The sequence below is a fragment of the Berghia stephanieae genome, chromosome 1 (assembly GCF_034508935.2).
Source record: "Berghia stephanieae isolate SIO BIC M18660-M18661 chromosome 1, UCSD_Bste_1.3, whole genome shotgun sequence".
In the NCBI taxonomy this organism is placed as follows: domain Eukaryota; kingdom Metazoa; phylum Mollusca; class Gastropoda; order Nudibranchia; family Aeolidiidae; genus Berghia; species Berghia stephanieae.
The window spans coordinates 8878046-8888985 of NC_088360.1; the positions used below are offsets into that span (position 1 = coordinate 8878046).

The window sequence follows — 10940 nt, forward strand, 5'->3', positions numbered from 1 at the left end:
ACATTTAGAATTATAGTTTTTTTTTGTTTTTTTTTTAAAATATGACTTAAATTAAGTTGTGCGGCTATGTGGGCTTGCGGTATGACACTCACCTTTGGATCGGTCCTGGGTTCGAGTCCCGCTCTCAGCAGCGCATAGTTGAGTCCTTGGAAAAGGCTCTTTACTCACATTCTCTCACCGTTCTCAGGTGTAGTAAAATGAGTACCTGACCGTTAACAGCATTGTCTCTGTCGGGGGAAAATGTAAAATCGCCAAAAGGCGTTTTGTGTCGTCCTTCATGTTAAGTGTTGCTGTTGGCCAGGGATCCTTTGTAAAGTGCTTGAAAATGTTAAGTAGATATTTCTCTATATAAACTCAACTTTTTCTTTCATATATAAATTCATGAGCATGAATATTAATTTTTTTAATTTACAAAAACTAAAGATGTTCTATTCTAGAAAAATCTATGTTTGCTTTACCCCACCCGACAAAACACCATTAAGAAAATATCGCATTTATACAGTTTTATCCGTGGTTTTCATAAATATGTTCTACACACTACACACCTTATGTACATTATCTATTTATACTGGCGGGTGATGTCATTATATATGTCTGGGTGAGGTTCCCGGCCTCCCATAGTGGACAGGGAGGTACTTGCTGTGTCTTCTATACCCCTACATCTGTTTTTCAATTGCTTTCTGTCTTTGTCTTGCAGTGAGATTACTAAGATTTGTCCTGACCATGACCAGAGTCTTTGGTTGGGAAGGAAACAGTCGAATGGATAGTTTAACGTTTTGGGAGATGATTTTTTTCCCTTGTAAATCGTTTCTCTGTTATGTATTGTTATAGGTGTTGCTTTGAATGTATAATGTATGCATTTGAGTGCATTCCTCTTAGTAAGATTCTGTGCTGGTGTCTGGATGAGACTTTTAGGTGATCTCAAATAAGCACATTGATGCTATGCTTTGGAATCTACACCTGTTCCCTATTTGAACCATTCTCCTTTGTTTTAATTTTTATTGTGTGCTTTTAAATGTAAATCTAGAATTTTTTCGACTATCCCATTTCCTCCTTTTTACTGGAGCTGAACTGACCTAAATGTGCCGCAAGCGCCGTAAAATCCTTATATGAATTCGATGATATGTCGGTGGTATTTTCGGCTCAAGTAGGACAACTTATTTCTTTTTTTAAGAAGACGATACTAGCATCAGAGGGACGTTCCAGCTTCATATCCATCTTTGTTTACAATAGAAAAACAATGATAATGAATTGATTAATCAATCAATCAACGCATTCATTCATTCATTCATTCATTCATTCATTCGATCATTTGACAACAACAATAATGATAATAAAAATAGCAATAATAATAATAATAATTATAATAATAATAATAATAATAATAATAATAATAATAATAATAATAATAATAATAATAATAATAATAATAATAATAATAATAATAATAACAATAATAATATATATTTTTTAAATGATAATGATGTTGATGATGACGATGACATTAATAACAATTGAATAATCTTTTCTTTTTTTCTTTTATAAAACAGGGTTGGGGGTCAAGATTGTTCAGTACAACTCATGTTAGTTTGTTTTGTTTTTTTGCCAATTAGCAAAGAATAACTGGTAAACCAAAGAAATAATTATAAAAATTTTTTTCCCCCATTTGTGTACAAGAAACCAACAAACTTGTATTAAATCAATGGTCAAACTATCACCTGTTGGCTCAAATGATTATCTAGAAAACCTACTGGGGCATAATGATCGGTCCATAAGTTGACGTTTGGAATCGCCATATGTACGCCATGTTGCCAGATTCATTTGTACGCACCTACAGATTTTATTTCCGGACCAATTTTGATGGTTGATGGCTTAAGGGGCGGGTTGGGTCTAATTATTAGGAAAATCTTTCGAAAAATTGATTTTTATATTTTGGTGGAGAATGATTCTTTATTATCTTAGAAATAATATAATTGAAGTCCAAATTCTTGAAGTAGACTATAAAGGCACGAAAAACACAGTCGAAAATGGTTCAGGTAGTAAGAAAAGTGTGAAAAACGGGAAGCTACGAGTATTTTGCTATTTTCTCAATATGTCATTTTTCTAAGGGTATGAGATACTGTGTCAAAAGTTTCTCAGAATCTATTCAAAGAAATTGTCTGAAAATTCCCACAGTTATCACAGAGATAATGTATTATGTCACCATAGAGAGATTTTTTGGATAAGATATGTGAATTTTGAATTATAATCCTAATTCTGAATTTTTAACCTCAATTTTGTCATAACATTTCGATTCTCAACTTTGTAATCTTCTAATAAAAATTCCATAAGCTAAAGCCGTAAAATCTCTCTATGGTGACACACTATGGTACAATGTTGACAAGAGGGAAGAATATGGAGGTTATTCCTTCATTAGTTTTCGTGGAACGACAAATTAGGTCGCAAAATGGGTATCAACAAAGATAATTAATTTTTTTCACCATAAATGTTTTTAACCTATAATGACGATACAGAATGATTAAAAGCACCCAATATTGGTAATTAAATTGTTTTTAGAAAAGATCCAAACCGCCCCTAAAATGTTACGTCTTGATCTATATTAATTTCCACAATACAGTAGTATAATTATTACAATAGACGAGTGCTTGATTGTAATAGGCTTTATTTCCCCGCAAATATTGCACTAGTAATACAAATGACGATAATGATTGTTATGGTGATGATAATAGATTTTCACCCATCAATAATTGGGCCGTTAAACTTATTGTAAGGTGAAGTTTTTTGTTTGTTTGTTTGTTTGTTGTTGTTTTTTTTTTTTTTTGGGGGGGGGGGGTTTGTTGTTTTGTTGGGGTATTTTTTTGGTTGGGGGGGGGGGGTATTTTGCTTAGTTTGTTTTTTGTTGTTTTTTGTTGTTGTTTTATTATTATTTTTAAAAAATTCTATTATTGTTATTATTCAGGTGACATACTGTTGCCCGACTCAATTGATATCAAGCAAAGTTGTTCTTTTCTGTTCCGTTCCACAACTATGGAGATACAATGATATGATCTGATTAAATGACGAAATTTGAGGGTTGTGTTGTTGTTTTTAATATTTAATTTTAAAAAAATCTTTTTTATTGGTTTGTTTATACTTATTTATTTATTTATTTATTTAGTTATGTTTTTATTTATTTATTTTATTCATTTCATCGATTTTACACGGTGTATTTTATTTCTATAATAGCGGAATAATTTATCTCATATTTCATAATCAGGATTTTAAATTCAATTTTCAACGATATTCACCCCGGAATAGTAACTAAGTGAGGTCTATTGTTCGGGCTTGTCTACATTGTAGTTATTCACCCATTCCATGACCATGACCAGGGTGGCTTGACATTTACAATATTCATGAACTGTTATGGTGACATAGTTATCATTGACTCCACAATGCTTTGGCTAATTCGTTAATGGTCTTTATATTTTCGTTTTTAAAAAAGTTTTTTTTGTTTGTTTGTTTGTTTTTGTTTTGTTTTTTTAATTTTGTTATATTCTGTTGGGTTTATTTTTTCAGTGGGGGTGGGGTGGGGGGGGGGGGTGTCTTTTTTCACAATTTTCTTTTTGTTTAGGAGCGTAAGGGACATTTCTATAAATAGGCATATTATTCGAATCCAACACAAGTGAGATCAGTTGGTTGCCGTCCGTACCTATTTCCACCTTTGTCCAATTTTGGGTAGATCGGTTTTGATTTATATCTGCTGTCGAAAAGTAATGACTTTACACTAAACGTTAAAAGTGCTTGTTGACACGGTCCGTGATATTTAATGCAGCTTTTGCATATTTGTTAGATAGATTTGGGTCGTCCTGTGACAATAAGATAAAACTTATACTAGAACAGTATCTATACACCGTCCAAAACCAATTATTTGTCTGGAATTTGATTCAATGGTCTCGAAATTTGTATATGATTACTTCTTTTTCAAGGGGGTCAATTGGTAAAGCACTCACTTCACACGCATATGGATCTGGGATCGATCCCGGGTGAAATCGAGATTTTTTTTTTCTTCTAACACCCCCTCCTTCCAATGTCCACCCAGCAGTGATTGGGTCCCTTGGTTTGAATGATCGTTGGAAGAACGTTGCTTACTATCCTAAGAATAGCAAGCAATTTATATTGTCCGTTTAAAGCTATAGACACTGGGATAAACTCCGGCTCCATGAGTCTAATGGCTCTGAAGGACTACTTTTTTCTTTATTAAAATTAATTGTGAATGGGTGTCTCACTTCTTTTTTTTTGTTTTATTTTATATCTTACAGACCAAAACCAATCGATATAAAAAGCGGGCAGTGCTGGAACTGTTTTGGGTGTCGTCGACGGGGCCTATCTAGTAAAATAGCCCCTATCATCATACAAGTCATCATCATCACTGTGGTTTGGTTTGTCATCAAGAAATCTTGCTACTCCTCTGATCGAATAGATACATTCGCAGTCCGAGAGATTAAATCTTCGGAAGACCAGGATGTTCCAATGTGCCATCAAGGGGAATACGTCAAAGGGTCTTCACTTCTTATCCAAGATATTGTCTCTACTTCAGGGTCGTTGAATCCCGATGAAAAACAGAAACGATTTTTCCTTCAGGTGGATATTCTTATCCGTAATCCGGATCACGACTTGCCTACTCTGTATACAGCCGGCACACCGGTTGTAATTGATGGCCTATTCCAGACTGAAGACCTAAACACACTTGCCGACGAGGAAAAGGCTGAATTTTATTATGATAACAGTCTAGAAGAAAAGGATCTAGAAGATTATTCAAACACTGAAGTAGAAGTGTCCAAAATAAATATTGAAAATGATTATAGGCAAGGGAGTGTAAACCAATACGCCGATTCGCGGATGACAGTTGGACAAGAGCAAGTTCTTAAGGACTTTAATACGGATACCAGTGTTTTGACAAAAACGGGTAACAACCATTTTGCAATAGATAATAATTTTCAGACATTTAATAACATTCACAAAGAAATTCAACAGAACAATATTGGTCAAATCCCTAGAGAATTAGATTTTCCTGCAATGCCTGTTGAACAGGAATTTAAGCCACAAAACAATTTACAACAGAATCATAATCAGTTACCCAGTCCAGGAGTACAAAATACAAATAATCAGGGCCGTTTAGGATTACAATTTCAATCTCAGCAAAATCAAATTCATCATAATTTTGGAACAATTAACCAACGCAGCTCAGAGTTCAAACAATTAGGACAGGACAACCAGAGGATTAGACGAGAAAATTTGAACATTATAGATGAACAGCGTGAACAGCCACAAGAAAATACTATTCCGTATGGTCTAGATCCCCGTTTTGATAATCGTTTTGGTGACGACACTAATTTTAACTCGAGGAATTCAGCGAACGATAACAGTCTTGGGGAAATGAATGGAGTGGTCGGAATGAACCAAGAACACGATGTGGTTTCGAATATTGACGCTGATGGGTTTCAAGAGAGACTTCTACGATTCAAAACAGAATATTACGGCCGTCCAGTCGATAATTTGTCCGATCAAACAGCAACCAATTATGCAATGAACAACCCATCTATTTGTGAGAGTCTTGATAAAATCGATGTACTGTTTTTAATTAGCACAATCCCTCAAAGCGACGAGCAAAGGCAAAGAATACGAAGTACGTTCGTAAAAGCCTCGTTATTTCAACCATTCACGATAGCCCACGTATTCCTAGTAGGACTCACCTCATCACCGAATTTTCAAGGAAATCTCGATAAAGACCAAGAAAAATTCGGTGATATCGTCCAGGGAGAATTCTCCGATAAACCGGAAGCAAGAACTCAAAAAGGTCTGATGGGCTTTCGTTGGGTGACCACGTTTTGTCCTATAGCTCGGTTTGTCTTCAAACTCGACGAAGACGTCTTCGTGGACACGGATAAACTTCTCCAAGGTCTAATTCCTGCCATTTCAAGCGTAATAGGAGAAAAAGCAATGCTATGTTTCCTTGTCCAAAATGCGCCTATTCCAAGGTCCGGTCCAAACGCCTTTGATGAAAGTATATTTCCAAAATCATCCAGAACGCGTCCTTACTGCAAGGGATTTGCTATGCTGACGACTGTCAGTACTATTTCAAGTCTTGTGAAGGCATCAGAACATGTCCCTATCTTTCAGTTCGATGACTTGTATCTGTACGGAATTTTACCGTTTGTAGCCGGGGAGATAGAGCTTTATGATCTCGGTAACAAGCGAGCTTTCCATGACTTCGGCATGGCTGTTGTAAACTGTTATAAAGACCTTCAGGATAAATGTCCATACGTCGCAACCAAAGCTTTCAGCTCTCGCTTTACGTCGCTGTGGGAGTTTGTAACGGCAAGAAAAACACCTGAGTCACAAAGGTTTCAGGGAGATCCATCGTTGTGGAATTTAAAAGAGTATTATAGTAGTTTTTATGATTAGTTATGCAGAGGGAGATGATTAGTTGTAATTTAATTAGGTATTTTTTCATCAACAGATAAGTCGACATTATCGAAATCACCAAATCCCCCCCCCCTCTCTCTCTCTCTCTCTCTCTCTCTCTCTCTCTCTCTCTCTCTCTCTCTCTCTCTCTCTCTCTCTCTCTCTCTATCTATATCTCTCTCTCTCTCTCTCTCTCTTTCTTTCTCTCTATCTCTCACCCACTGATACTCATTCAAACAAACCGAAGTCCCCCCCCCCCAATCCGGTATTAAGTGTTTGTTGAAATCTTTTGAGTAGACAACAAAACCACTGATTCATATTGAATTAATCTTGAGTCAATCCGATTTAACTGTGACAAGTAATACGCATTATAATAATGAAAAAAACAACAAATTAATGAATAACATTAAATTAAATTGATAAATAACAAACAAAAACACTAAAAAGACTACTGAAACTAACGTTGAACACATGCTGTTACTTGCTTGGAAGTGTAATTCATCATAAACATATCGTAGTCGCAAGTGTCATTCAACCATTAATACAACTATGAACTACATCATCAGCATCATCGCATCATCAGCATCATCATTGTTGGATCCTCGTTGACGTTGTCATAACGCCAATCGTTACCATCACCACTATCACGGCCACCGTCAACACCATCATCACCATCATCACATCATCATCATTGGATCTCCGTTGGCGTCAACGTCGTAAAAATAAAGTAAACGTTAACATCACCGCCATACAGACCACTACCAACGCCATCATTATCAGCGTCATCACATCACCCCATCTTCCTCGTTGGATCTTCGTTGATGTCAGCTCCTAATTATTTCGTTTATCGTCATCATCACCATTATCACGGCCATTATCATTGGCATTATCAGCATCATCACATCACCCCATTATCATCGTTGGATCTTTGTTGATGTCAACTTCTTAATCATTACGTTAATCGTTATTATCATTACTATCACGACCAATACCATCACCATCATTACCAGTCAGTCATACTCATGCATGAAGAAGTGGAAAGCAAGCTCTCATGAGCCTCTATGTCCGTGAAAACAATTTAATCTAAAAATATGTGCATCCATAATCCTTCGGTAATACACACAAGCGTCAACAATTTTACTCCTTGATGTAAGTGAAAAGTCGTGATTCACATTATATAATGTAAATGATGACTGAAATGGTCATCAACATTGTTCGTAAAATTATTGACAGATTTTGAATTAATGACATGCTCTGGTTATCATCATTATCATCATCATCATCATCATCATCATCATCATCATCATCATCATCATCATCATCATCATTATCAACGTCGTCATTATCATCATACTCATGATCTAAATCATCAATATTCTCGTTCTTCCATGAAAAATGTTTCAACTGAATTCCTAAACATTAAACACAAGTTTTAAGATAATTAAAACTGTTGCTGTTCAATAATTTGAAAAGTAAATTACACATTCCATTTCCTCTTCTTTCATATTAGAATTCATAAACGACATCTACTATTCTTATTTTTTTTGTAGGGTTGAGGACAAAAAACATATCGCACAGCAATGTTAAATTTTTGCCAACAAACACGAAATTACTGACAAATTAAACAAAAATTTACATATTGATATACGAGTAACTTGCAAACCTTTTCCTAAATTAAGAGTAATTTTATCACCCGTTGGCCCAAATGATTATTAATAAAATCTGCTAGGGAATAATGATCGGTCATAAACCGATTACAATGAGTTGCCAACCAACTTTATTACTGGACTGTAGGCATAATTTCGGGTTTGTAAACCAATATTCGCGCATTATGATAGTTTATGGAATAAATAGATTAGCTATGGGTGAACTGATTTAATTTTTGTATCGAATCGAAAAAATGCGTGTGCAAACAAACAAAACAAACAAACAAAAATAATAAAAGAAACCAAAAAAAAAAACATATGATTTACGCATTATCATCTGTAATGGATGATATTTAATTTAGGTAATGAGACTTTTTTTACCGGGTCGATTTTGATCGTTATGGCTCTAAAGATTCGTTTTGATCTAATGATTATTTCCACAATAGTATAACAGTTAAAATACAGGGTGATTCAAAAAGAATAATGGCAAAACTATCACGCGATTTTTAAATAATAAAAACAATAGAAAACACCGATTTTGACACATGTGTAGTATAAACTTCAAGTTTTTATTTCATGTATTATAAATGTTCAATGTGGCCACCACCGGTTGCGCAGACAACATCAAGCAACATTCCATTTATGGGAATTCATCCCAAGCGCGCCGCAGCATGTCACGGTCCACCTTGTTGATTGTAGCTGTTATTCGATCTTTCAAGTCATCCATACTTGCTGGAAGCGGTGTAATGTAAACTTGGTCTTTAACATGCCCTCACAAGAAAAGACAAAGCCAAATTCTGTTCTGAAGGCACGTTGCACTCCCAAATTCAATGGCGAAGCGGTCGGCCTCCTAGCCAAATAACACCGCGATTGTGTCGCCAGGGTCGTCGGCGCTGTCGAGAAATCAGCGAAAATCCCAATACATCTTCAGATGAAAAATGCGATATCAGAGTCAGCGACCAGACGCACATATTGTCTCTCAATATCGAGTCAGAGTATGGCCAAAAATGACCTTTTATCAAAGCTACAATGGCGTCCATAGCGTTGACATTCTCCTACTACAGGAGACCCATCTTTAATCAGGCGCAGAATCTTCTTGATTCAAGATCCCGGGCTATACGATGGTCCAGCGAGAGGACATTTCGAGGCTCAAAGGAGATGTTAGATTTAATGCTAAAGAGCCTTCGAATGTAAAGGTCATAGAGAGCGTTACGACAGCTCTGGACTGGATAAAATATCCGTGGATGTAGTTGGGCTGTTTTTGCACATTTACAAACCACCTAGAGCGACTTGGACTATACCACCGGTCTCACCACGATTAGGCTATCGAGACTGAAATGAGGCGGGTAGACAACTTCACTCATGGATGGACTGTAATCATCTATACCTAGTGTAGGATCCTACGGCCAAGGGTACCTTCAGGGGCACCTGCCATAATAAGGAGTTCACTCCTGACCTCACCCTTGGGACGAAGGGTGCGACGGGGAACCGTTGCAGGTTAAGCGGACAGTCCTGGCGACTTCCCACATAGCCGGCACAGGCCAGTACTTGTCACAGCTGGGTTGACAATCCCGAGGGTGCAGTCTCTCCCACTCTGCAGATGGAACTTCAGGAAGGATAACTGGGAGGAATTTACTTCCTATATCGAGCAGGTCTGCTCTATTTATCCTCTCAAGTCATAGAACATAATCAGATTTGAGCATAATCAGGTTGTTGGTAAAGAGCGCTCACCGCTCCATTCCACGGAACAAACAGAAATTCTTCACCCCATATGAACGGAGGAGTTGGAAATGCTGTACAAGGAAGGAAGAAACGGTGGCAGGAGACCATGGATTGTCTCGACTTTATACAATCTAGTCGCCACGCTATGCGACTGATAAAGAAATTAGACCCTGACTGGAATTTTGAGGAGGCTGCACCGTAGTGTGAGGCAGACACAGTTGCCAAGAGTATATAGAACCGCAGCAAACGGGTCTCGAATCAGTCTTCCGAGCGCGATGTGAGTGTCCGGTAGGCACGCCGTGAAGCGACCCTATTCGGGCGCCAGGTTGGATCACCATTCAATTCGCGCTGAACCACGTCAGACCGACGTGAGGCGCCCGAAATCAAATGGCTTTCCGGGATGGTCTAGTGACGGTCGACAGGTTAACCTCTGCTGCTAGGTGAGCACTTAAGCGCCCCCACCACTGTATATTTCATACGTCAAGGGGGGTGATCCAAATAGGGGCGATATCGTTGTCGCACGTGTTTACGTGTTGACAAAGGCATTGTCTTTGTAACGAAAAATAAAAAATGAAACAGTGTATTTCTGAGACTTTTAAGATTTTATTTGATTATAATTTTATTTGTAGAACGATTCGTTCAGAAACTATGAAGGGAGATGCACGACTTTCCATCAACCCTCGGATCTACAAACTTACTTAACCAGTTAACTGCCGTACTCTGGAAAATCTTGAATTTTTAAAAATGGCCAGAAAACTCGTCCTACAAATATCGTTCGATTTTAATGACCCTCATCTTAGCAAAAAATCTCAATCATGGGACTTTTCAAACGCTTCTATGAAAAATGCAATGAAAGACACTTATCCATTAAAATCCTGGAGGCAAGATGACGGCTTTTTGGCTTTGGGCATATACTCAGAAGAGATGAAAATATACCACCTAATAAAGCCATGAATACTTTTTTCACCCCATCTGGACACAAGAAATATCACGGTAGACCACCCAAGTCAATTCATACTGTCCTCGATAGAGGCCTAAAAACCCTTCAAAATAACAAAGAATTAAAATCAAAGGAAGACCTTATGAACTTAGCATCCACAGCAAAAGACCATGAACTGTGGAAGGAAA

At 37.1% G+C, this 10940-nt stretch overlaps 1 protein-coding gene across 1 annotated transcript in view; it reads left to right on the plus strand.

Annotated features, from left to right (window-relative positions):
- LOC144967389 (uncharacterized) overlaps positions 1-6526 on the plus strand; it is a 6991-nt gene extending 465 nt beyond the window's left edge. The window contains exon 2 of the mRNA XM_078904532.1: positions 4299-6526. Within this exon, the coding sequence (XP_078760658.1) occupies positions 4299-6444 (2146 nt within the window). The 3' untranslated portion in view covers positions 6445-6526. The remainder of the gene's footprint in view (positions 1-4298) is intronic.
- Positions 6527-10940: the final 4414 nt, after the last annotated feature.